Source organism: Nesoenas mayeri (assembly GCF_963082525.1).
Source record: "Nesoenas mayeri genome assembly, chromosome: 5".
Taxonomy (NCBI): Eukaryota; Metazoa; Chordata; class Aves; order Columbiformes; family Columbidae; genus Nesoenas; species Nesoenas mayeri.
Window position 1 is genome coordinate 68,595,599 of NC_137548.1, and position 26,435 is coordinate 68,622,033.

Genomic DNA, 26,435 nt, shown 5'->3' on the forward strand with positions numbered 1-26,435 from the left:
CCTAGAGCTGAGACTATTTCTTAGTATTTCAGCTGTGCAAATACCTGTGTTTTCACAGAACCAGCAAATCTGATACTAGGGAGAGGATGTGAGTTCAATCTTGATGGAGTCCAAGCCCTTTGACCTTCCAGTGTCTGGTGCCATAGTCACAGCTGTACTGCAAAACTTATCGTGTAAACCTGTTTTGTCATTTCCTACAAGGGGATTAGATTTTTTTTCTTGTCAAGGTCACACAGGAGAGAAATAATGAGGCAAACCTCCCCAGATACCCACATATTTAACAACAGAGAGAGCTCATGTAAAACAAACCAAAACCAAGCCACAACTATTGAAAATCCAGGTATCAAGTGAAGAGTGTATTGTTAATTAAAGAGTCTTTCATTTTCTACTAAATCAGAACCTGCTTTATGCGAAGTCCAGGTTCACAGATCCCATCAAAATAATTCAGATACTATTAAAAAATCTCATGGAGACTTTGAGTTGATACAGCCTCTTACTGATCATGCGGAGGGCTGCAGAATCCAGACCAAATCTATTGCCAGTAACAATTTCAGTTCGTTTTATCAGAAGTTCTAATACTGCCAAAGACTTTCAGCGTGAGATTTCTCCCTAAAGTGTCCTGGTCCCCTCAGTGCCGCGGGTGCTTTGTGTGTTATCCTCGTGGCTTGGTTCCACTCAAGGCATTCCCCAGAAACATGTAACTTTTTAAAATTTGTGTATCTGCTAAATCTTGACTTTTACTTTTTTTTTTCTTTTCTTTCTTCTCTAGCAGAAACAAACAGGAACACAAACACATCCTTGCCTTTATCTGTTGAAAAAGAGAAAACACTCTCTATACAAGTTGACGTAAAATAAATGCTTATGACAAACTTTCCTAAATCCGAGTGATGCTTCATTTTCAGCAGGAACACTGCCGTTCATTTTCTTCATCTTTTAAGCGCCCAGTGTATTTTCCAATATAGCCAGCAAAAGGAAAGTCTTAAAGATTGCTCCTTCTGAAACCCACAAGTTCGCCCTGCTCAGCGGAGACTGGCCACAGCCGCCTGATGTTGAGTAGGAATATGCACTTTTAAAGCGAATGACAACGCTTGAAATGTACAGTGTATTCCGGTGTTGCATTTCCATAGCGCAGTTCTCCAACTGGGTGTCCAGGTGGGCGCTTTGGCCCGCAGAGCGGCCCTGGGGCTGCCAGCAAGCGCTGGCTGAACTCTCCACACAGGAATCCTTTTCTGTTACTATCTGAGGGTCTTCCTACCCATTTTGAAAGCTGTGTTGGAAAACCATCTAATAAAGTCGGGATACACTTTACATAGCCGCCTCCTTTCCCCTTCCAGTGCGGGAGGGCGATTTTACCCGCGCCCTGAGGGGACGGGACTCGGCAGTTTCCCCCGCGCAGGCCGCATAGGCCTCGGGAGCTCCGGGTCTCGAGTGCCCAAACCGCAGGGCGAGGCAGCCAGAAGCAGGGAAGGCCCTGCCCGCCGGGGCCCGGCTGCCCTAGGGGCAGCTGCGAAGGGAACGAGCGTTATACCCTCACAACGAACCGCCATCCCCGCGCCACCTTCGCTGAGGGAAGCGACGAGGGCACAAAGGCCGCGCGGCACCTGCGCACCACAGCCCCGCGCGCACTGCGCCTGCGCGGCCGCTCCGTGGGCGGGGCCGGCGAGCGGGCGGGGCCGGTTCTGCGCACGCGCGGAGCCGTTTGGCGGCGGGTTCGATTCAAACGGCGGCGGCGCGGGAGCGGCGGGCGCGGCCGCCATGGACGGGGAGCCCTCCCGGATCCCCGTGTACAGCGGGCCGCACCGCGGCGGGCCGCCCGCAGGTGCGTACGGGAGACCTTGCTCTGCCGTGGGGCTGCGGGGGGAGCAGTGTCTGGGAGCGAGGTCCAGTGCCGCCCTGGCCTGTGCTGCCCGTCGCGAAGCCCAATTACGGGCTTTATGCAAGTGTCTTGTCCGCATTGAAGGCTTCGGTGAACGCTTTTTTTGGCAAGGGCGCCTCTCTAGGCAGGGCGGGTGTTGCTGGCGCCGCGGGCGGGTCCGCTGTGCCGAACGGCGGCCTGGGGGCACAGACCCTCCCCGTCGGTCGGCCTTGCAAACCACCGGCAGCAGCTCAGACGTGTGGGCAGGCAGGCTTGGCCTTAAAAACACGGGCTGTTCTGGGGCGGTGGGAATTCCTGTGTTGCTCCAGTATAAATGTGCCTATGGGCAAGTCATTTGAAAAATGCTTCATTGGAGTGGGAAATAGAAACAAGCTTCCTGAGCCCACTATGTGAACAAAGCTTTATATACTCAAACAGCTGTGGTTTAAAGCCTCGTAAACTTTACATAGAAAGCTAATTCTCTGCAGTGTTGCTTTAGAAGTGTATCTACTCCTACGAAGTGAATTGAAATATGAAGTTCTCTGAACTGAGAGTTTTGGGTGCGCTGGGTTTGTTTTGCTTCCTGTACCGAGCAGTGTTGCTTGGATCCCTGTGCCGCTCTGGCTGCTTGATGTTGACTCCTACTTTATTATCATGCCTACATTACCACTTTCAAACTTCCTCTCATTAGTGCCAGCCTGGTAACTGTTTGAACGGTCTCCCACCTGAGCTATCTGTAGTTTGGTCTTGGCCCTGTATCCTCGGTAAAGTGTGCAAACTGCCCTTAGCTGTCGCTACCTAGCAATGTTCTAGCAAGATATAACTGTGATTTGTCTCAAATTGAAGGTTTAAGAGATCCAGTAGTTCTGTGTATTATGGCGATCTCTTGTAGACTCTGGTGTTTGCATTGTTGTCTTTTTCTTGCAGAAGTGCAACCGGCTTTTTCTTCAAAGAAACAATGTGTCAGCAAAACAGCAGATGTAGAGTTCAGCAAAGATCCCAACTTTAACTTTAGCTCAAACGCTCCAGCAGATGGTGTCTTCAAAGCCACAAACCAAGGGTAAAAGAAAGTAAAATATTGATGCATTTGTTACTTGGCAAATGTCTTAAAGGTGGCTTAGCATTTTGCAGATTTTGTCAAACTAACAGGCTTGGTAACCTGCAAGAATGCAGTGATCTTTTGATAATTGTCTTTTACCTGTCTTTTAAGGTTGCCTAAATCTGCCAAGAAAGTGGAACCGGCCTCAAAGAAGACGGCTACAAGAGGAGGGTATGTTTCCTCTAGTTCCTGTTAGTTGCCCTCAGGCAGCAGTGTTTCCTCTTGGAGGGTCATGATGAGCTCTCACCCATGTCCAGCTTTCTTGCCAAGTTTGCTGATTAAAGCTCTTGGTCAGAAACAAGAGCAAATGCTTCCAAAAAGAGCATTTTTGTGAAAGTAAAAGAGAAGGTGTGTAATACTGATATTTTTGCCCCTAAATCTTGGATATTTGGCTCTACAGAACTCTGAACAGATACAAACTAGAAGCAGAACTGAAGACCAAGAATCAACTGTTAGAAACAGCCAAACAACAGCTACATTCCAGACTAACAGGAGCACAGGTAAGGAAGGGGGTGGAAAAATAAATAAATCATGGAGTAATTCTTATATTCTGATCCCTACAAGGTCAGATCAAAGGATTGTCTTGCTTATGTTTCTTCACATGCTATTGTGTCCTATTGTGGCTTAGTCTCTTAGTGTCTTTGTGCTCTCCAAGTTTTTTTCCCTGTCTGCTCCGCACTGGGGAGATCAAACCTGGAGTCTTGTGTCCAGTTCTGGGCTCCTGGCACAAGAGAGCTGTGGACATACTGGAGAGAGAGTCCAACAAAAGGCTGCTAAGATCATTAAGGGACTGGAGGAAAGAGAGCTGGGACTGTTCAGTGGATTCTGTTTCAAACAGATTTGAGTTTCCTGAGTCAAGTTCAGGTTCAAAATTGGCACCTCGTTATTCACCACCTCTAGGAGATCACTCTAGGACACAGCGCAATGTCTGTCACATGCGAGAGGCCCTACTGGTACCTTTCAGCTGTAAAAACTCCCTTTATTTCCTAGTTCTCAACCAGTTACTAATCTGTGAGATGATCGTTCCTCTTACCTCCCAGCTTGATTTCTTTAAGAGCCTTTGAGACCTCCTACGAGATGTTCAAAAAGCTCCTGACACTATCAGCCAGATCACCCTAATCCACATGGTTATTGATTCTCTTGAAGAGCGGCATTCCACTAGTGAGGTTGATCAGCTTATCCCATTGCCTGGCAGTATCTGACCTGTGCAGGGAACAATGCTGGGGCTTAAAGATTCTAAGATGCCCTGTTGTTCCCAATGTTTATATGCTCTTTGGTGCATCAAACTCTTGCATTATTGATATATATGAGAGGGAGCACAAGAAAAGATACACTAGAACTGCCTAAAAGGAATTTCTCTTTAGGATCGAGTTTTTCTAGTGGTTGCTGTGAGATGTGGGTGTGATAAATGTATTAATCCTGTCCCGAAGCAGGAGTAAAGGTTGGCAGCAGACTCCTTCACTGTGGTGGTAGAGCCAGAAGGGCAAGGTCTGATTCTCAGTGCTAGTGGAGCACTTGTTAAGCCATTAGCGTCACACTTAGTTACTGACTAATGAGAAGAAAATCTCCTTGGAAACTCTATTAACTTACAACCTGTGTTAATGACAGGGCATTATAAAGGATTTAAAGGAGGAGAATGAAGGCCTGGTACAAGAAGTTGAGAAACTGAAGAAATTTCAGGAGACTTGCATGGTGATTTTGGAGAGCAGAAACATTGATCCTGGTAAGGACTGCGCCCTTCATGTGCCATTCTGGTACTCATTCTTCAGGACACTTTTTTTTCCCCTGTTGTGACTGTTGTAAGACATGTGGATTCTCCTTCCTCATTACGGAAATACTGCTGTAACTCCAGGGCATATTTTTTTTCTAGCTTAAGAGAAAAAGCTGCTTCTGTAGTAGGTCCTGTCCTGGATAAACTTTGAAAATAATTTAGTCTGTCTTGCTGTAAAAAGTCACTTTGAAAAGCTGTTTGTTCTTACAAGCAAAGTTATCGGTATATTAGAGGTTCACTAATGCATCTTGTAAATTAGTTACAGGCAACAACATTTTGGAGGAGGAAGAAAAGACACAAGAATGCCAGAAGCAGACAACGGTAAAGAAAGCTTTGAAATAGCACCGGGAGTTCAACAGGCTTTGAGAAGTCTGTGCTCTGCTGCCCTTTTCTACTGATGCTGTGCAAACAGCTGCTGAGAGTTGCATTTATTGGTATGATATCAAACTATTTTCCTTTTGGCTCTTCAGCTGTTAACTGGGAAGCTCATAGAAGAGTTGAGGCTATTTAATCAAATAGCTGCAAAAGAAAAGGAGGCGCTTCAGGTAAGACTGTGACTTTGGTTTGGACTTAACCAGGTACCGAGCACTTGGTGCTGAGTGAGATTCTGAAAGCCTTCAATATTGCTCCTTTTTTGTTGTATGTGCATTAAGGAAACTGTGTGTGTTACTCCCCTCCTGCACAGAGGGCTGGGACAATATTAAATCTCGGTCATTTCCAATTGAATTGTACACGACTGAGCTTGAAAGAAGGCAGGAGGTGAAGGTGCTGTTAATGAGTGACAGCTGCCAGGTGGGACTGCGCCAGTTCCAAAGCGGAGATGGGGGCAGTGTTGGAAACGGAGCAGTCTGCAAGCTCAAGCAGCTTCAACAATAGTCTATATACTGACCAAAATAGTAATTAAATTACACTTCTACAATTCTTTGTAAGAAGTTTAAGAGCTAATTTATTAAATCGCTATTATATAAGACTTCCTAAGCTTTGGTCACGGATAAATTGCCATATTCCTCAAGCAACCAAGCTAAGACACCCCAGTCAGGCTAGACTAATCTTAGTTTAGCTGGTAAGACCCTGCTGAAGAGTTCAAATGCTCTAGCAGGAGCTGCTTTAGAACTTGGCTTTGCTGCTCAGTAGTTTTTGTGTTTGACAAGTGTCATGGCCAGACTTCCCTAAATGTCGTGTGCACCGACTTCTCCACGCAGACAGCGATGGCCAAGTGGAAATCTGCGGAAGAAGAGAGGCAGCAGTCCCTGGAGAAGCACTCGTCCTTCCAAGCGGAGATTAAGGAATGCTCAGCAGTACTAGATGAGCTGGAGCAGCTCCTGGTGATGTGAGGCACAAGGATGGGACTGTTTGTTGTTTTGTTTTGGTTTTTTTTTTTTGATCTTCTACTCCGACTTTGCAAACCTGTTTCTTATGTCTGGTGGTTTCACCAATGCGCAGGTCACCACGCTCTGGGGGGACAGCACCAGGATGGATGGTGGGAGAGCGCAGCAAGGGCTGCCCACCCCTGTCAGGCACTTGTTGCTCGTCCCCACCTGCCGGGCCATGCCTGGGACTCCCGCACCGGGGAACTTCCCTCGCTGGGGAACCCTCTGTAGTATTGCAAAAATTACTGGTTTTAACCCATTAAACGTACTGGAAGGACGTGGTCACTGTCATTTTTCCTGCGGCGCTGCCCTCCGCCTCCCTCCTCCTCCCGGCCCCCCCGGCGGGGCGGGGCGGGGCACTCCCCGGGGCCGGGCCGCGCCTGCGCTCCGCTGCGGGCCCGGGGCAGCCATGGCGGCGGCGGCGCTGATCGGGCGGGCGGCGGTGGGCGCGGGGCTGCGCGGAGCGCGGCGGCGGCAGGCGCTGGGGCTGCTGCGGCGGGGCTGCGCGGGGCTGCCGGTGGACGACACGGTGAACGGGCTGAGCGACGAGCAGCGGCAGGTACCGCGGGCCGGGGCTCCGCCGGCGGGCCGCGCTGCGGGGCGGGCCCGGCCCTGGGGGTGTGGCGGGTTGAAGGGTGCTGATTGGTCGCGGCTGTGGGGAGCCGGCCTATCCCCGGGCGCGCAGAGGGGGCGTGGCGCGGGCGCGGGTACGCGCCCGGTACACATGTGCGCTGTTCCTAGCGGGGAGCGGGAACCGGGAGCGGGAAGCGGGCCCTGAGCAAAGGCAGTTCCAGCTTGCTCTGGGTTTTGCTCATGGGGGAAGGCGCCTCTGTACCGTGGAACGCCGCACGACGAACCATTTGCATAAACAATTTCCACTGCGCTCGCATTGGGCCTGTTTGATCAGAAATATGGTCGCCAAATAAACAAATTAGTCTTGTCAAATCCTCTCAAAAGAAGCGTTGCAGCTCTCCTAGCTTGTTCTCTTGCCCAAGGGGGGACCTAAAGCTTTAGGATAATGGTTCTTGGCTTTGCTGTTTTCTCCTGTGTTGAGCAGCAGCCCAGTGCTGGCCATCAGCACTCACTACCTGCTGCCCCAGGGTGTGGGGCAAGGGGGATCCTCAAAAGACTTGGTCCAGACAGGGTTCTGCCAATAAACCCCTTTTCCTTGGTGCTTCTCAGGTCTGGAGCTATAGCCTTACTTAAATTACAACGGTGCAAGCATACAGATATACAAAATAAACTTATTCTTGCTTCTTTCTTACTACAGAATTATTCTTTGTCAGGCTTGTGTTTGTGGTTTATGGCCTTATCAGCCTGAATTAACTTGTTCTACATTCAGCAGGTGTAAAAGGAGGAGAATATTCTCGTAGTTCCTATCTGTCTGGTGCAAAAGCTAAAAATGAGACCAGAAATAGATCTTCAGGAATGGTAGTTAACTGTGAATCAAGAGCACTGTAAGTGTTACCAGCTGGCTTAGGCTGGGAGAGATACCTGTCCGAGTCCATCCCTCCATCTCTCATTGATTCAGATTATTTGTTCTTGTTATGGTTTTAAGTTTTGGGGTTTTTGTGGGGTTTTTTTGTGGTTTTTGTTTTTGTTTTTTTTTGTTTGTTTGGGATTTTTTTAAGCGTTACGGTCAAGAATATGTAAATAAGTAGGTTTTCAGCTTTTTAGATGCAGAAAAATATTTTGAGGTTTTTAATGCTTAGATCAACAAGCATACAGAACTTTATGGAATTTTGCCTCTGTAGAAAATAGTAGGATAGCCAATGTACTTCCAGTTTGATGCGCCAACACATTCAATTAGTAGGCACGTTTATTACAGGCATCTGCATATAATTAAATGAAACTGTAAGCAGCTACTGGACAGGGATAATCCATTATAAGCCCTGTTCATCAGCTTTCAAAGTTTCCCGACCAAGGCCATCCCCTGAAACCCTGGTGCAGGCAGTAGTTGAGTAACATTATCTCATTTTGGGGGAAGATTGTTAAGGTAAAATGCTGAGAGGAACTTAAGTACATCAGGATTTTCTCTTTAGAAGACTAAAGGGTCTTTCATGTGGTCTTACCGCCAGTAACCTGAAACATCGGTTCCCTTCTCATCTTGGGATCCTGGCGTCGCCTGGCAGATGCTAGAGAAGAAGATGGCGATATATGGATGAGATGTAACGTATGTGTTTCTCCTCGTGTCCTTTCCCAGCTTAGGCAGACCATGACGAAGTTCTGTCAAGAGCATTTGGCTCCGAAGGCCCAACAGATTGACCAGGAAAATGAATTCAAAGGCATGCGGGCAAGTATTTCATGTGTGCGTTTCAAACAGGTGGTGCTGACAGCCTGTCTGTACTTTGATCTGTACGCTCATCCAGACAAAAGGTCCCAGTCCACAGCACAGGAACAGATGCATTAACTTTTCAAACTTGAAAGCCATAGAGGAAACAATGTTTTGATTTCCTGTTTCATCTTTTGTGAACAACTTTGAGCAACCTGGGGCAGAACCCAGGCAGCATGCAACTGGAGAAAGGAAGATTGATAACGGTCATGTTTGGATCCTCATCATGATATTTGTGCCTCGCTCTCTTCAGACTCCTCCTCTAATAAGTGCTTTGTATTCTATGTAGGACCCTTGCTTGGGCACCTGAGTTTCCTCTCGAATATGTTGTGGATGTATCGTGTGCAAATGCTGAAATGTGGAGTTTGACTGTTGAACTGAAACTTGACTTCCTAAAACCCCAACAAATTCTGTGCCAGGGGATGGCTGGATTGATGAAAATGAGAGATCTAGCTATTGCTTTTCATAAGCTCCACAAGACCTAAAAAGCCCGGAACATCTGCTGGGGCTTCCCGGAGCTCTGATGTTGACATTTCCAGGGATATATATGCACAGCTTTGAAGTTCGGTATATGAATGTAGTCTGGCACACCAGATGTCATCCAGAGCTGTTGAGCAGTACTTTTTGAAGTCTCTGGAGACGATTCACTGATAATTCTTGTCGCGGGCCGCTGGGGCCGGCAGCTCCGTGCCTCCCGTGGTGTGGCTGTCACTGGAGTGGCGGCATTGCCGGAGTGACCAGTCTGAGGGTGACAGGCGCATGGGGGGGTCCAGCAGGTGAGCTCTGCAGCTGAGTTGTCTGGCTCTGCAGAACTAGCATCTGGTGTCCTGGTGGTCAGGAAAACCTCGAGGTTGTGTGCTTGAGGGACTCGTGGATTCAGCTCCGTTAGCTTCACGAGCCCGAAGTGCTCACGAGTTCCCTGTTGTGCTCACCTTTTAAAACCTCTCTAGTCCCACCTGCGGGTGGGCAGCACCTCTGCCCCAGCTCACACCTCCCCCTTCTCAGCCTCTCCCAAGGAGGCCTCCTCAGCTTTACTTACCAGCTTGCTTTACTAGAAGAGTTAAATTGCCAGCTAATGGCAACTCTTCTAAGTGTTTCCAGGGTTTCAGACATGAATACCCTACACTAAACCCACTATTTGCAGCAGCCGCAGGCTGACAGGCTACGCTGTGCTGCCAAAGCACAGTGGCAAGAGTGCATGAGGTAAAATACAAGCATCAATTTAAGTCATAACATCCTATATTATTTTTAGCAAGAGATAGTATATGGAAGCCTAGAAATGCAGTTTTTAAATTAATGGGAGCTTTTAATTCAACGAAATTCTCCTTAAGCTGGGCAATGAGTTAAATCTCACGACCTGTACTTCCAGAATGACATTTAGGCGTTGTGAATTTTCACTGAATGCAATGGACTGCTCCCATGTGTATCATAACTAACGTCCGTTAGTCTGTCTGGGTTCTTAGTCCAAAGGGTGGAGCTGCTGCAGGAGGAGCAGGTATTGGTGTGTTTATCTCTGAGATGGCACGAGAATAAGGTGAATTGGTGTGTCTGGTGAGCCACCTGGGAAAACTCCTTGTGCTGATGGCCTGAGTGCAATCTGGAATGATTCCTGTTCTGTGCTTGCAGGAGTTCTGGAAGAAGCTGGGGGACCTGGGAGTTCTGGGGATCACAGCTCCCGGTAAGTGTTCCCACGCTGTGCCTTCTGCTGGGTGACCCTTCCGACCGCAGAGGCTCGGCTGAAACCCGCGGGTGCGGAGCAGCCTTGCCTGTGCTGGGACACACATTTGGCCAGAAGCTCCCGTCCTTTTATTTTTTAAAAGCTCTTTGGCAACATTTTTATTCCTCACTGAATCTGAATCCTCTTCCCTCGTTAGGACGATAACAAAATGTCTTTTACAGTGTAAAAGTGCTGTTCAGAAATGGTTTCTCCAGATATAACGTGTACAACTCAGACGTGTTTGCGCTTATGGAGCGTTTGCTGCAGGTTTTGAAGAAAGGGAGCTAGAGATAAAAGTATCCTAGAACAAACATCCATCTCTAATAGATGTTAGAGTATAAAACAATGCTGTGAAAAGCTGTGATAACGAATGGAGAGCTGACCACATCCAACCAGTCAGAAGAAAATCAGGGTAAATCTTATTCAGCCTTGTCCAGGTTGGTTGAAAAGTGTTTTGATTAATGTTATAGATGACTGAGGCTGCTGTGGTCATGCTGAATGCACTAACGCAGTGTAATGAGGAGAAGCCCTTAGCGCAGAAAAGCGGCCAATGGGGCCTTTATTTCCCATCGTAAAGTCTGTGTTTCTAGATGTGCGTCTGCAAAGGCTTCTGCAGAAGCAAGCTGAATAGCAATGCGTTCAAATAATGCCTCTGCGGTCCTTTCAGTGGCGCTGAGGCTGCTTGAAAGAGTCTCTAGTTCTGCTTTCTTTCTCTTTACTCTTCCCAATTTACTGCTGCTCCTGTTTTTTCTCACTCTTACCTTCTTTCTTCTTTGATGTTGTGCCTGAGGCTTACAGCAGTTTCCCACACTATAAATAAGCCATCCCCTCACGAGTCCTGTCCTTTTGGATTTCCTCAAAGATTTACCTCTAAAACCCTCCTGTGCCCGGCATTTTTTGCCTGATTTTTGATTGTATAGCTACGTGCAGTTTCTTTACTGGCGTCGGTTTTGTTGGAGGAGGTGGAGACCGGAGCTTAGGATGTGAAGATAATGGGAAATCTTAGGAGGGCACATGCTCAGTTGAGTGGCATGTTTGGGCACCAGTGCATCAAGTCTAGTAAGGGAGCATTTTAATAACAGTGCTTTTTGTTTTCTTTTGAAAAGTAAGAAAACTATGTTGGTTTGATGCAATTTTCTGCTTATTTTATGAAGAGCTAAGTTAAGGAATGCAAATAGGTGTATCTATATATATGGATGTTTTTATATTCGCTGTCAGCTGCTCAAGGCCATTATGCATTTCTCAGCCTCCTCTTTTGTCCCGGCCTTCCATCTTTAGCGCTGGTTTCAGGCCCAGCTCAGCGTGCCAAGCTGGGTTCCCAGTTATGATCATCGTGCTGCTCCATCTCACTTCGTCCTCTCTAGAAACCCAAATTCTTGCCACTGCTGAATTGTAGCAGTTACATTTACGGCTCATTCTAATCCTAAATTGGCCACCCCTCAAAATGCTGGTCTCCTGCACATTTGCGGGCTTAGGAAAGTCCCTAGTGCCCCAATTTTGAGCAGTTTGAGGATTCCTCGCTTGTTTGGGGGTCCCTGTGGTGACAAATGTGCGCGGACTTTACCAGTTTTGCTGGGTTCCTTTGTCCTCTCACCTAATAGCGGTTGCCACTTTGTGGTTTAATCTTTGCGGTACCATTGAGGTTGCACGTAAGGGTGGCTGACAAGGACTCACTGTTGTGCAAGGGGCGGTAGCATGTTTTAGATGCATCCTTGTGCATCTTACATGGGTAAAACTATGCTGGACAAGTAAATGATTTATTTTGACGAAGAAATGAATAACGCTGTGAGATACACTCCGTGGCGGTTAACGTGGGGTTCCTCTTCTCTTTCCAGTGGAGTACGGTGGATCTGCCCTGGGGTACCTGGACCACGTGCTGGTGATGGAGGAGATCTCCCGCGCGTCGGCGGCGGTCGGGCTCAGTTACGGGGCCCACTCGAACCTTTGTATCAACCAGCTCGTGCGGAACGGCAACGAAGCCCAGAAGAACAAGTACTTGCCCAAGGTGGGGAAGCTGGAAAGCGTTCGGGTTTCGGCTGCACGCAGGGTCCGTGTCTTCCGCAGTGCGGAGCGTTTTAAGCCAATTTCAGGGACCCAGCCTTTGGGAAATACTGTACTTCCCAAACTTGCCTTTCTCTACCTTGTTAATTTTTGTCCTGTTAATCCGTATTGAGCTCAGCCTGTGCCAAAGTCCTAGTCTGCAGGCAGCATAGTCCCGCTCTCTGGAACAGTGTTACTAAACGGGGCTTTGGGGTGACCCTGGATGATATTGTTCCAACTTCCCAAGTTGTTTTGAGATTTCTGGGTGGAAGTCACCGCTTTCCTATTTTATATTCCTCATTTCTCGCTGCCCAAATGCTGGGTTTGCCTGTGCCAGTTAACTACATGTGGAGATTCCTCATCATTTGGGGCATTGATGTTTGTGACTCCAAAGCACATTAAACAGATTTTGGTGTTTAAATGCATGGAAAAACTTAACTAGTACGTTGAATCCCAGCCACTGAAATTATCAGCAAAATTATCAGCGCAGGAAACTTGATTTAGAGCGCATGCAAAGCCCAGTGTCCCTTCCTCAAAGCATTGTGCAAACCTGCTGATACGTAACCCTGAGTTGTCCTCGTTGCTGCTCAGGTGTATTTTAATGCCCCCATTTGCTGCCTTTCAATGAGATGTGCAATCACTTCAGTTCTTACTTGTCTTGGCTCAAGACAGACTCCTTAATGGTACTTCAATAGTTTTGAGCAGATCACGAAGGCTTCTGTAGAAATGCACCAATGGATCGAGTTGGTTGAACATCTCTCTTAAACACTGAATCTGGTTTTTTTTTTAAAAAGGGAGATCAAAAGGAGGAGAAGACAGATAAAAGGACACAGAGAGGGGAAAAAGGCAAGAGAAAAGGGCAGGCCGAGGGAGCAGGGAAGAGGAGGCACGGGCTGCGGCAGGGCCTGGCGCAGCGGGCACGGAGGGTGTGCAGCGGCCGCAGCAGCGCGAGCGTGGGGGAACCGCGCTGAGAACATTGCTGAGCACTTTGCCATCTCTTGTCACCCCCTCGCTGCCCTGCTCTCCCTCCCCTTCTTAGATCTGTGTTTTCTTGCAGCTGACCAGCGGGGAGCACATTGGAGCCTTAGCAATGAGCGAACCCAATGCAGGATCTGATGTTGTGTCCATGAAGCTGAAAGCAGATAAGAAAGGTAAAGCCTGTCATGTGCTGCCTGGCCGGATAGCCGGCGTAAACACCGTCTCCTGTAAGTCCAGACTAAGGTCCTCAATGCCACTGAGACACGGTGCTAAGTCTTGTGCTGCCCCCCAGGAGACTGAACGTGTGATAAACCAGGTAGTGGAAGCTTGAGGTGGACAGTTGAAGGTCTAGAAGTGAACTGGCGGTGGTGGTGGAGGCCGGTGGTGTTATGGAACCAGTGCCACCTGCCTTAGTTTGTCTGGTGTTTGTTAAACTGTCTCTGGACTCCAGAAATGAAGGAAATGAGTTTTCTGAAACTTGGGAAGGATTTATGCACGCTGTTTGCGGCGGTCTTAGAGAACTTTCGTGGAGATAAATGGCATGAGGATGTAGGTGTTGGTCTGTTGTGAGCTGACAGGTTGCTGCTCTTTGCTTCCAGGAGACTACTTCATTTTGAATGGGAACAAATTTTGGATCACCAACGGGCCAGATGCAGATGTTCTCATCGTTTATGCTAAAACCGATGTTAATGCTGTTCCAGCCTCCCGAGGTATAACTGCCTTCATCGTGGAGAGGGTAGGTTGAAGCTACTGTTCAGTAATTCCCACATGCTTATTGTGGTGGGGCTTTCAAAGCCGATTCCTTAACCCAAAGTGCCTCATTGAGAAGCCAGCTAGTTCTCTTTCTAGAACTGTCAGCCGCTTGCCGAAGGACAAACTCTGCCCCGGTGACGTGGTGAACTGCGCTGGCAGCTGGGCACACCTGGATTGTGCTATCCAGGCGTGTAACCAGTCTTTAGGGCTAGAAATATAGAGAGAACAGACGAGATTCTAATAGAAAAGGCCTTGCTTGTGGCCAAAAATAGTCAGATATATTGGCAGCCTTGTAAATGTGTCCTATTATCCCATTATCTAACTCTATGGGGTCTTTTTTAAGGCAAGACATGAAAGACGTCTAGTGATTTGATTTAGTCTGTCAGAACTGCGATGTGACGTGTTGTCACTGTCTGGACGCTGCAGGGAATGCCGGGCTTCAGCACCGCCCAGAAGCTGGACAAGCTGGGAATGCGAGGGTCGAACACCTCGGAGCTGATCTTCCAAGACTGCAAGATCCCCGGTGAGCTGGGTTGGGGTGGCGGCCGCGTGCGCCTGCTGCTTTCCTGCCTTGCTGGTCAGGTGAATCGGATCGCTCCCTAGACGCGTGTTCCCTGTGAGCTGGAGGGCTCTGCGGGGGGTTGTGAGCTCCCTGGCGGCCTCAGCGGGGCTGGTGGAGCTGAGCAGCGCGGTGCTGGGTTCTGCGAGGGCACGGCCCGTGCCGGGTCACCCCCGTGTCACCCTCGTGGACCTGACTCCTCAGTGCTGCTGCAGGCCTGCCCGAGCCTTCTGGAAATCTCACTCATTGCCATTAGAGCTCCCCATCTGCAAAGTCACTAGAGACTATCCAACAGGCTTTTGGGTTGCCTGTAACATTTCTGAGTTCTTTTGGGGCCAGGGCCTGAGAAGGGACATGGACATCCTTTTCCCCGGTAGGCAGCACAGCAGGGGCCGCTGTAATGGCCACTTTTGTTACTCCAGTGGCTGCTGTTGCAGATAGAAAATTCACAGACGCTATATAGCAAGTGGCGGAGATACCTTATCTGAGCTCATTAAAATCCTAATTGCAGATCTGCAGAACAAGTAACTCTCCTGCTCCACCAAAAGCTGCTTTGCAGCGAGCAGAAGAGTTTCAGCTGCAGTCTGACATTTCTGACTTTGTTGGATCCTTCCACTCTGAAGTCAGAAAGGCCGGTGCCCGGGTCTGCAGGTCATCTCCTGGGCAGTCATCTGTGCAGAGCAGCGTGTTCTTATGGTAACGGGATTTCCATCTGCCGATAACTCGGAGGAGCACATCGCTGTGGTGTTGAAAGTTAACACACTTTGCACTCTGGCCATTAATGCTCCCTCTGATGTCCTGCCTTGGAAGCTGAGCCGGTGTGATGCGGTTTGAGCTGTCTGCAGGACCCTGCTCTCAGACCGCGCTGTCCTCCAGCACTGAATCCCAGCTGCCCTAAAGCTCATTTCACTGTCAGCCACGCTCTGCTGACTCGCTGCTGTTGTTCTCATAGTAAATGTTGTCCATGGATTCGTTTATGGCAAAAGCTGCTTCAGAGCCCCCATTTTTTAATGTGCTTTTTTCTGTAATACACAGCAGCCGGTCTGCGCCCCCAGTGCAGCACACAGGTGTGTCCTCGCTCACCGCACACCTGTCCTGCCCTTTTCCCTGCATGGACAGGAACACGTTCAGGCTATTCAGAGCTTTTTTAGCTATGAGATGCCATTACTTGTGAGCAACTTTTTCACTTCAGTATTACTGATGCTGATATTTGTGTTCTTCAAAGTAACGTTTACTATTAGTATTCTGGTCTGTGGGGCCTTTGAGCCTTTTCTGAGAGCCGTGCTTCAATCTTCTTCCTCTTCCTAGCTCCAATATCGTGGCGAAGGCCCTGCAGAGGCTGCGGTTCTCCATACACTCCATCAACGTGCTCTTCACTAAGCGAGAGACAATGTGCTCCATGAGCTTCTGCCACTGAAACGCAGACTGTTTATTTCAGGAGTCTATTTGCATGTGTCCACAAGTGCTGTCTCATTTTCACTTTGTGTATCGCGCCTCTCAGATCTCTCGTGATCAAAGCCTGAAGTGGATGTTATTTCTCCTGCATGGTGTGATCAGCGGATGGTCTCTGTCTATCCACAAAGCACAGCTGTTAGGCTTTAAGTTCTCTCCTGGTTGTAAGAATACAGCCTTGCTGCGATGAGCCTTCTGCTCCTGCTTCTCCTTTTATACGCGTTAACATCAGTGCGTGCTTTAGGTTGTCCCAAAGCAAAAGGGTTTCTTGAGGTTTATTTCTCAGCCCATTATCTGATGTGGCTATTTTCCTATTCCATTTTCACAGAAATAATGCTTGTCTCTCAAAACATTTCTTTATAACAGCTACCTTATTCTGTTGAGCCCCCCTTGCAGAAGGGGGATAATGACTGTTCATGTTCTCTAGTCTTCAAGGACCGACATACATCCCTCCAGCCTGTGATAAGTGGTGAGCTCAGACTGCTTGTCTATGTGAGCTCTGGGTCCGGTGCTGGGGGCGCTCGGAGATGTGACCCCAGGGGATCAGACCAGGATTTACATCCATTTTGAACACACACATTGGATGATAACGCTGTCAGGTTGGGTTAGATACAAACTAATGGGGTGCTGAAGGGGGCTCCCAGTCTGTCCTCCCAGGCTGTTAAGTCTCTGATGCTTGTTGGTACGAAAGCTGAGCTGGAGGTCTCTGGAGAGCACCTCACGCTTCCGAAAACAGACAGGAACATAGCGGTGATTCTAGATGCACTTTATAACCCTTTGCTGCCTTTTCCTTTTTGGCCTTGGTTGGCTTGAAAAGCCATTTGAGTGGGAGGGAGGTAAGTATCAAAACTCAGAGCCTGGCAGCTGGTCCTGAATGGTTGAGGGACCGAAAAGAAAGGGGAACGGGACTGAAAGTTTGAACTCTCTCCCCAGCGAGCACAGGCCCTCGGACAACAGCTCATCTGAGCTTTGCACACAAGTGAATCGCTTTACTTTGCCTGTTGCAGCTGAAAATGTCTTGGGGACGGTGAGCAAAGGAGTCTACGTCCTGATGAGCGGGCTGGACCTGGAGAGGCTGGTGCTGTCTGGCGGGCCGCTGGGGTAAGGGATCGTCGTCCTGTGTAGATGGCAAGGCCGGAAGGATCCTTTGGGATCAGCTACCCCGGTGGGTCTCCAGCTGGGGCTGCAGCTCTCTGGTGGGTGCATCTTGGACGAAGAATGGAGATATTGGGGCAGAGAAGAGGAAAGCTGGGCTGGAGGAGGTGGCTGGGGCAGAGCTGTGATGGAGGCACAGGCAGGACACCTCTCCCAGCAGCCAGGGCTTGCTCTGCCTCTGCTCGCCGCCTCCTTTTGCTCTCCTTGTGTCTCTGCTCCTCATATATAATTTCTTCTGTTTGAAAGCATCTGTACGTGCCATCTGAGGGGCAAGGGGGAGAAGCAGCAATGCCATAAAGAAAGATTGCTAATCCCTGCATTCCAGTGTAGCGCAGGCCACAGGCTCTCCAGAGCGTGCTTTTCAGAATGCTGGTCTTGATGCAAACATTTCTAGGGGTGGTAAATCTTTCTTGGTCCTCGTTTGCATGTTTGCATATGCCTTACTTCAGGAGTAAGCAGTTCCTCATTTGTGCTACTGATCCCTTAAAGTCTCAAACGCCATCCAGACTGGCACACAGGAGGAGCTCTGGACTGGATGAAGGGTTTATTCTTCGTTTATTCAGTCCTTAAGCTCCCCAGTAACTATTTTTACCCTGCCGTCCTCTTGCCCTCCCACGCGGTCTCTCTGTGCTCAGCGTCCTGACCATGTTCCACAAAGCAGAGGGGGCATTTTTCACCCTTATTCGTGCCTACGCCTTTTTGTGGTCTTGGCTCCTGGAGCTGTTCTCCTCTGGAGGTGCAAGGCAGCACACACTGTCCTGCCTACAGTTCTAGGAAAGCTCCTCAGCCTTTCTCCTCCATCCCCTGGATTAAGCAGGTGAGGCCTTACTAGAGAACGTCCCCAATGAGCGAGATATAGAGTGCTGGGGAGAGACCGGGACATTTGCATTTTGTTCTTAGCATTGTTTGAGTGGAGCTGTGGGAAGACAGCAGCATATCATTTTAGGCATGAGAACCTTTTTATTATTTGTCTGTTACTTGTTCTGTTGTCTTCCTTTTTCCTCCATATCTGTGCTTTTCTTAGGATCATGCAAGCTGTTCTTGACCACGCAATTCCATACCTGCATGTAAGAGAAGCATTTGGACAGAAAATTGGCCACTTCCAGGTGAGGCAGGAAAGGAATTAGTTTTGTCCTCTTGCATGTTTTCTTTAAAAACGAGAAGACAAGGAGCTGTGTGGTGGGAGCTCTTCGTGTGGAGTCGCCTGGAGTTTGTGCTGGGGCTGCAGTGATGTGCGAGGTCTCCCTGTCGGTGGGTGACAGGTTACTGCTGGCTGTGACACCTGGCGGTCTGTGAGCTGACGGGACCTCCCGCTGAGTGCGTCTTCTCGTTTGCCTGGTGTCTGTGGGACAGCTCGGGGAGCGGGTGATCTCCAGTGCTAGCGCAGAAAATAATCTTCCCCTCTCGCGTTACTGTGTCTCCCGCGACCCGCAGCTCATGCAGGGCAAGATGGCGGATATGTACACGCGGCTGATGGCGTGCCGGCAGTACGTCTACAACGTGGCCAAGGCCTGTGACCAGGGCCATTTCAACGCGAAGGTGAGCTCGCCCGCCGGCCGTGTCTCCTCTCTGTGCTCCCAGGTCGGGAGCAGGGGGGAGGTCTGGGGTTTGGTTCTGGGGGTTCAGACGACTCCCTCACAGCACTAAGTGCTTTTGGTTTTTCTTTGCCACCCTAATGGAAGAGGAAGTCAGGTTCTACAAGGCAACAGGTTTAGCAGGATCTGTAGGTGTTTATTAGGAGCCAGAACACAAAGCCCTGGCTGTTGCAGGGGCTGTAGCATCTTTTGGAGGTGTCGTCTCCACAACTGGCACTGTCACCTCTCCCGAAGAGGGGGACGGAGTGTTTAGCAGTTGGAGCACAGAGCCCCACATCCCAAATCAGATCACATCGGTCTCCTGTGGATATGATGTGTGTTTGGGAGCGACACCAGCTCCCTGCTGCACGGGGTTCCTTCTTTTTCTGTCTTCACGTGGCCTTCACAGACCTGACACAAGTGCTGTGTGGTGACAGAAAGACTGCTGCTCTCCTTCCTTGCTGGGAGTGGATGCGCTGCCTTTGTGATCAGGTAGTTCAGGCTTGTTAGCACATGTCTGTACAGTAACGGAAAGGTCAGAGCAAGGCAGAGATTGGAGACGGGCGGGTGACACCTTTGCTGACTGCCACCCTTGTGACTCTGCTTTAGGACTGCGCTGGAGTGATCCTCTATTCGGCAGAGTCGGCTACGCAGGTGGCTCTGGATGGGATCCAGTGTCTGGGTAAGCCATGGGCAGGGCTGTTCGTGGGACTGATTGCTGGAGAGAGCCAAGCACGGTGCGAGGCCCACGCTCCCTCCCGCCCACCCTGACACCAGGGAAATGCCTCGGACTCCTTTCTGTTGCAGGTGGGAACGGTTACATCAACGACTACCCCATGGGGCGGTTCCTGCGGGATGCCAAGCTCTACGAGATCGGCGCCGGCACCAGCGAGGTGCGCAGGCTTATCATCGGCAGGGCGTTTAACGCCACTTTTGAGTAACGTCCACTCGCGGAGAGGCGGCTCCCTGAGCACCATGAGGCCTTTGACCAGAGAGGCTGGAACGCACAACTCTCTCTTTTCTTTCTCTTCCTGCTTTTGAACCTGGGATCACCACCTGCGGCCTCTGTTCTGCCTGCTCTGGGAACAGATGCTGCTCGGCTGGGCTCCGACAGAGAGAATCCACTGGTGGCAGGGCAAGAAGAGGGTTTTTTCTCTTCTCGTGATCATCCTGTTCACAAGCCATCCCGATGCTCAGCATCACAGGGCTGAGGGTCAGCCAGGGGATGCGCTGCCACCGGAGCAGGCTGCTGAGGTGTGCACCTCAAACAAGAGCACAGAAAGTCACCACCCCAAAAAAACCATGGACAATGAGGGAACAGTTTTCCTCTTTAAAAAAACCACCTGAGTGCCATTAAACAGCATTTAGCATAGTACCACCGGAAGGTGACATTTCCCTGTGTGACCTTCTGGTGGGATGAATAACTTCCATTTCGGGAACTCGACACCAGCCCCGTTGTGGGGGTGGCTGTGAGGGGCGCTCGGCATCCTGGCTGCACACGCAGTGTTTTAGGTGGTGATTCCCAAAGCCTCCTTAAAATGCCACATCTGTTTGTTCGCATCCTTCCTTTCCCATTCCTGCTGCTTCTCGGGGTTTTTCAGCGCAGCACGGTGTCGCCGTGCCGATGGATGCCCCCGCCGTGCATTCGGCCCCGGGGGTCGCCATCCGTCACTCCGCAAACAGTTGAAATGTCAGACCCGCATTGTGGCACCCGTGAATGAAGCAGGCGGGAGGAGGTTGACTTTTGGGGTTGGGGTTCCTTGTTTTTCTGCCGAAGGTTGTTCTTTTGGCGAGAGCACATACTCGTGCTCCACCGTCGCTCGGCTGAGAAGCCAGAGCGAGCGCGGCGGGATTTGCGGGTGTTTTCGGTGCCTGTTATGTGCAGCAAATGGAAGTTTTTACCTAGCCTTGTTAAAGAAAATTGCAGAGTAGACTTGCCAGCCTTAAAGAGTGAATCACAAAGACAAATTAGACATTGTAAATATGACAGAACAATTAATTAAACAGTTGCCATGTAGTCAACCTCCCAGCAGTTTTAACAAAAATGAGATTAAAGCTTTGTATGATTTGTTGTAGGTGATATCCGCCCATACTAGGTGACAGTAGACTAATATGGAGTTTTAAAAAGCCACAGATGGAAGAAAATTTCACCTTGAATTGGCAGGTTGATCACCAAGTGCTTCTATATAAAGGTTATAAAACGTCTGAAGTCCTGGTGGCAATGGCTTCTTCCAAACGCCGTGTTTGTCCGGCTGTGGCTCTGGAAGGGCGCCGGGTCTCGCTGTCAGCCCCGCTCTCTGATGGAGGGAGCGCGCAGCGGTGGCTCTCGGGAACGCGGCATTGGGCTGCACCTGACACTGCTTGCGAAATGCACTTCACTGGCATTTTCACTCTAAATGGCTGCGGTTGCTACACCCCGGTCTAATGTCCAACACATATGGGAAACTCACATTTTATCGGTGTGTTCTGCGTCTCTTTAATAGGGGAGTCAATCCCTGCGCTTTCCCTTGAAGCCTCTCGGAAGAACACGAGCACTGAAGTGCTGGGTTGTGGTCCATCTCTGGCCAGAGGAGCTTCTCCACGGAGCGTTAGAGCCGTATCAGGATGTTGTGAGGTGCAGACTGTTAAAAACAGGTTTTCGAAGGTGGAAGGGACCTGCAGATTTTTAAACCCGTCCTCTAACACTCAAGAGGTCTCATTTTGTATATACATTGTAAATAATGCCTTCACTTTCCAGGCTGATCAGCACCTTGAGTTAGAGGTAGAATGAATCACTGTCGAACGCATCACAGGACAGGGTGGCGGGGGAGGTTGATCACTCCCAAGCGGGTTTTGCAGCAGCGCTGGCCCGGCAGGGCTCCGGCTTTCCCTGCGCCAAAAAGAGCTGGGGAGGACTCGCCAGGGGACAAAGGTTTAATCTCTATATGATACCAGTCAAATGAGCTTTGGCGGGCTGGTCCATGCTCCTGGGGGCTGTCTCAGCAGAGACCTCGGCCGGTCCCCACTGCAGCCCTTGTCATCCCTCCCCCCTCTTTATCAACCAAGGCTTTTTTCCCCAAACTCTCATTTAAAAAATGATACGTGTCTAGTGATACATCTGGGCTGTGCCTCGGGCCTCCTCTGGAGAGCAGCAGAGCTAATAGGAGAACATGCGAGGACATGAACTTATGGTGTCTGCTCTGAATCTGTAATGGGAACAGTCCTGACCCAAGCAACCGGTGCTGCCGTTTGCTGGGATGTGCCGTTTGCTGGGATGTGCCGTTTGCTGGGATGTGCCGTTTGCTGGGATGTGCCGTTTGCTGGGGCGGGATGTGCTGTTTGCTGGGATGTGCTGCTGCTACCCCAGCTTCCAGACCCTCCTGTGTTTGCAGCTGCCTGGTTATGGAGCAGAGAGAGCTTGGGGAGCGGAGGGAATTCCTCACGCAGGAAGCAGTGAGTTCATTTAAGCAGCGTGTATAAAGCATGAGGTTTTTGAACGATGCAGGTTCATAAGGAAGCATCTTGGAGCTTATCAGGAATCCAGAGATGCTGCCTGTCCTGGCACAAGCAGGACCCAGGACCTGCACCCAGCAGAACCCGCACCCAGCAGAACCCGCGCCCAGCAGAACCTGCGCCCGGCAGAACCCGCCAGCACAGGGAGTTTCGAGGTGCTCCCAGAGTTGTTCTGTGTGCACAAGCATCGTCCTGCAGCAGCCGGGCAGTTTTCACACGTTAGCAGCGTATTGATTTATCGAAAGCAGAAACGCTGTGCTGTGTTCCCGTGCTGAGGCTGCTGGCTCCCGGGCATCCCGCTCCGTGAGTGATTTCTCTGTGTGTGCGACCAGAGCTGCTCGGCAGCTGGTTGCCATCGGTTGAGCACCTGATGGGAGAACAGCCTGAGCACAGTGTCCTGCAGGGAGCGAAGCTCTGGCCGGGTTTGCTCTCCGACAGGTGAGTTTTGCAGCTGAGGGCGTTCTGCTGAGCAGCAGCTCCGCTTGGGCCTGGGGCTGGGCTCCCCGCGAGCTCGGGTCGGCTGCAGCGGGGTGGCTGTGTGAGGCCAAGGCTTCCACAACACGGAGCAGGTTCGTGACCTGTTTGGAGCCCTGGATGGGCAGGAAGGTTGGGGTTCCTACGTGGATGCTGCAGCTCCGCTACCTTCCAGCTCCTCAGCTGCACAACCGAGCTGCCGTAATACTGACAGCATTGGCACGAGGGAACTTGTTCGTGTGCTTGATCAATGGCCCTTTGCTCTGCGAGTCCTCGCTGGGGCTGTTGGCAGGGAAAAACAGCTTGTTATGGAAAAACTGGTCTTGTGCTGAGTTACGGTGCTGCCAGAACAGGTACCGAAATGCGTTTGATGCAGAAACCCATGTTGAGAGGGAAGGGGAAGATGGAGCAGAGAAGATGGGCTGTAACATCTCTGGTGTCCGGCCTCGTGCTCCCCGGGGCAGACAGGATCGCGGCTCCTCCAAGCCGTGCCCAGCACTGGAGTTTAACCAGAGGCCCATGTTTGCGGGGATGCCCACAGCATCAGGGTGCTGTTGGCCTTATAAACATGCCAAGGACATTTGTTTTCATGTATGTCTGCAAGGTAAAAACTGCTGTGGAGGGGTTTGTCTGCAGTGAGACCAGCTGCGCTTTGTACCGACGATGATTGGAAAGGGAGCTGCGCGTGGGGCTGAGCTGGGGGTGCAGCGGATCTCATCGAGTCCGGCGAGGTCAAACCTCGGGGACAGGGACCCGTGTTGGAGCAGCACCCGGGCAGGACAGTGCTTGTCCCCCCTTCTTGGGGGGAGGTGGGAGGTGGTTTGGAGGTAAAACCACTCATGAGTCCTGATGGGGCTGCCGGGTGGGATTTCCAGGCTGATGCGTGGCTGCAGGGCCCGCTGCCCGCTCCCAGCAGAGCCCGGCATCCCTGCTCCGTCCCCACCGCCCGCCCCGGGGGACGGCAGGAGCTGTCACCCGCTCGAGTGGCAGCGGGGAGTGTGTGCGCTCGTGTGTGGCAGAGGATGCGGTTTCTTGCCTGTGGGGCAGGTCTGGGAGGGGAAGGGAAGGGAGGCTTCAGTAACCTCTGGGGAGGATGATGTTTCCCTCCTGCACCTGGCTTTGCTGTGCCGTTTCAGTACAGGATGACACATAACGAAAGTGTCATTGAGTCTTGTTTTCACCGCTCGGAGGAGATGTGCTGAGGCCAAACCCTGCGATGCTGCCCGAGCATCGTGCAGCGCATTGCTCCATCCCTGCTCGTGAGCACCCCTCCCGCTCCGGCGCCCCTCGTGCAGCCCCGCTCCCTGCGGAATTCAGTGTGTTTGGGCTCTCAGTCGCCTTGCGGCCGCCCTCGGGGCTCCTGGCAGAGCTCCCTGCGGTTAAACGCTGGTGACGGAGCACAGACCTGCTGCCGTGTCACCTCCGTGTTTCCCACGCGTGGGTGCGCGGTTGGTGTGCCGCGGCAGGGCTGGCAGCCCGCGCGGCTGCGGGCAGGGAGGGCGCGATGCCCCGTCCCGCGGGCAGGAGCAGCCCCGCGGCACCGCTGTGCTGCCCGCGCAGCAACGCGCCCCCGCCACAGCCCCGCAGCAACGGTAGAAAGAGGCTGCTTTTCGGTTTATAAAAGAATTCACAACTGTGAAGAAGGAGACAAAAAACATTCTTGAGCTGAGGGGACAATATTGTGCGAGGGGGGCCGGGGAGAGCGGGATTACTGCAGCGCAGCCCGCGGTCGCACCGCTTACACCTGCTGTTTGCTGAAAGGCTGATGCTGAGCAACAAGCAGCTGATGCTGAGGCCCAGTTGTCAGCCTGAATGGGAGGAAAAAAAGCCTGTGAGGGTTGCGTTTGCCAAAGGAAATGGCAGGAATCCCATCCGCGGGCTGGAGGAGGGAGCGCCGGTGCTGGGGGCCAGGAGCCAGCTCCCTCAGGCACCTGGGGGTCTGGGCAGCCCCAAGGTGTGGGTCTGGGCAGCCCCAAGGTGTGGGTCCGGCTGGGGATTCAGCATTCCAAAGGGACTGGGGAGAAATGGGGTGATCCCGAACCCCTGAGGAGCGCAAGCTCTCCCCGAGCTGTCCCGCTTGCTCAGTCCTGAGCGGCTGCGGTGGGCAGGGTGGGGGTGATGTCCCCCCATGAGACTGCAGCGTGAGGGCCGGGGTGGCACTGCCACCATCCCGCGGTGTCACGGGGGGGGCCAAGGTGCCCGGGGGGGAGCCGGGATCTCGGGGCTGTAGGATGAGCACTGAGACACCCTGCTCAGCACCTGCCCCAAGGGAACGTTGCCTTTACCCGAGCGAGCCTCGCGCAGAGTGGGGCAGAGGGGCCGCACCGAGTTTCTGGAGGGAGTTTCGGGGTTGAGGGCTCTGTACGAGCACAGCACCTCCTGCGGGGGGACCGCCGGTGTCAGAGCTGGGACAGCCCCGGCCGCAGATCTGCCAGCCCTGCAGAGCAGCCACCCAGGTGAGCGGAGGAGGCAGCGGGGTGTCTGCCCACAGCTGCCCAGGTGAGCGGAGGAGGCAGCGGGGTGTCTGCCCACAGCTGCCCAGGTGAGCGGAGGAGGCAGCGGGGTGTCTGCCCGGAGCTGCCGGGGTGGCAGCAGCTCCCGCGGTCTGCAGGGCGAAGGCGGCTGCCCCGCGGGGATGCTCTTCTGTCCGGGAGCCAACCAAGGAATCGCTCTGCCCGTCTGCTCTCCGTGCCCATTGCTGGGCTGAAGAACCCTGAGGCCCAGGGAAGCAAAAAGCAGCAGCCAGCGGGTGAGTCCAACACCGGAAAGAAAAGCAAACAGTGATTTTTCAGCCCTGGCCAGGCGGTTGCTCCCCTTTGTGCCCCCCAGGGCTCCGGGCTTACCCTTACGGGGAGGGGAAAAGGGAGCTCGGTGCCCTGCAGCCGTCCCTGCAACGCTGCCTGCGTGGGAGGGGGAGAAACGGCCTTTTGCTCCGTCACACAGCCCTGACCTGGTTACAATGCCCGGGGCCGGTGCCAAGAGCGGGTTAAGGAGGGGGTACAGCCCCACGGCCATGGTCATGGACCCACAGAGCTGAACCCCAGCGCAGCAGCAGCCCAGCCCTGCGGGGGAGCCCAAAGCGCGATGAAAGAACAAGAGTGGCAGCAATGCTTCTCCTGTTTGATTTTGCAGGTCCTGCCCTTCTTGTGGTGGTTCCTTTCCAGACCCATGAGATTGAGGTGGGGAGGGAAAAAACAGCTGGTAAAGCAGCACGATGCTGAGCCAGGTCCTTCTGCTGGGGACCCAGCCCATCCGGGAACCGTCACCAGTGTCACCACCCTCTGTACACCCCAGAGGTGGGTGAGGCTGGGGCTGCCTGTGCCCTGAGCCCCGCTCGGCTCTGCCTGGCACAGGTGTGACATTGGGCCAATCCTGCTGACGATCGCGTGGCTGTAATTCGGACCGCACCCCCGGAGCCAAGCGGGGCTGCTGGCAGAGTGGTGCTGAGCACAGCCCTGGGCCAGCAGCCCCGTCTGGCTCCGCACGTGTGACACACAGTATCACAGTATCACAGTATCACAGTATGTTCTGGATTGGAAGGGACCTCAAAAGATCATCTAGTCCAATCCCCCTGCTGGAGCAGGAACGCCTAAGTGAGGTTGCACAGGAACATGTCCAGGTGGGTCTTGAATGTCTCTAGAGAAGGAGACTCCACAACCCCCCTGGGCAGCCTGTTCCAGTGCTCTGTCACCCTTACTGAGAAGAAGTTTCTTCTCAAATTTAAGTGGAACCTCTTGTGTTCCAGCTTGATCCCATTGCCCCTTGTCCTATCATTGTTTGCCAACGAGAAGAGCCTGACATGCACAAATGTGTG

At 51.7% G+C, this 26,435-nt stretch overlaps 2 protein-coding genes across 2 annotated transcripts; both read left to right on the forward strand.

Moving 5' to 3' along the window:
- Positions 1-1,755: 1,755 nt before the first annotated feature.
- Positions 1,756-6,496, forward strand: KNSTRN (kinetochore localized astrin (SPAG5) binding protein; the record flags this gene model as incomplete). The annotated part of the gene is made up of 8 exons (XM_080345480.1): positions 1,756-1,819; positions 2,783-2,915; positions 3,066-3,125; positions 3,355-3,454; positions 4,563-4,677; positions 4,985-5,046; positions 5,196-5,270; positions 5,928-6,496. The coding sequence occupies 8 exons, from the start codon at positions 1,756-1,758 to the stop codon at positions 6,057-6,059; spliced, it is 741 nt and encodes a 246-aa protein (XP_080201606.1). The 3' UTR covers positions 6,060-6,496.
- A 2-nt stretch (positions 6,497-6,498) lies between these two features.
- On the forward strand, positions 6,499-19,887 carry IVD (isovaleryl-CoA dehydrogenase). The gene is made up of 12 exons (XM_080345479.1): positions 6,499-6,654; positions 8,299-8,388; positions 10,054-10,105; positions 11,980-12,149; positions 13,242-13,335; positions 13,762-13,898; positions 14,342-14,438; positions 16,934-17,027; positions 18,106-18,187; positions 18,516-18,620; positions 19,265-19,337; positions 19,463-19,887. The coding sequence occupies exons 1-12, from the start codon at positions 6,505-6,507 to the stop codon at positions 19,594-19,596; spliced, it is 1,278 nt and encodes a 425-aa protein (XP_080201605.1). The 5' UTR covers positions 6,499-6,504; the 3' UTR covers positions 19,597-19,887.
- The last annotated feature ends 6,548 nt before the right edge of the window (positions 19,888-26,435 follow it).

Coding starts and splice junctions, on each gene's coding strand:
- IVD (XM_080345479.1), top strand. CDS start 6,505: ATGGCGGCGGCGGCGCTGATCGGGCGGGCGGCGGTGGGCGCGGGGCTG. Junction 18,188..18,515: donor AGAAAATTGGCCACTTCCAG/GTGAGGCAGGAA, acceptor CGCGACCCGCAG/CTCATGCAGGGCAAGATGGC. Junction 19,338..19,462: donor GGATGGGATCCAGTGTCTGG/GTAAGCCATGGG, acceptor TTTCTGTTGCAG/GTGGGAACGGTTACATCAAC.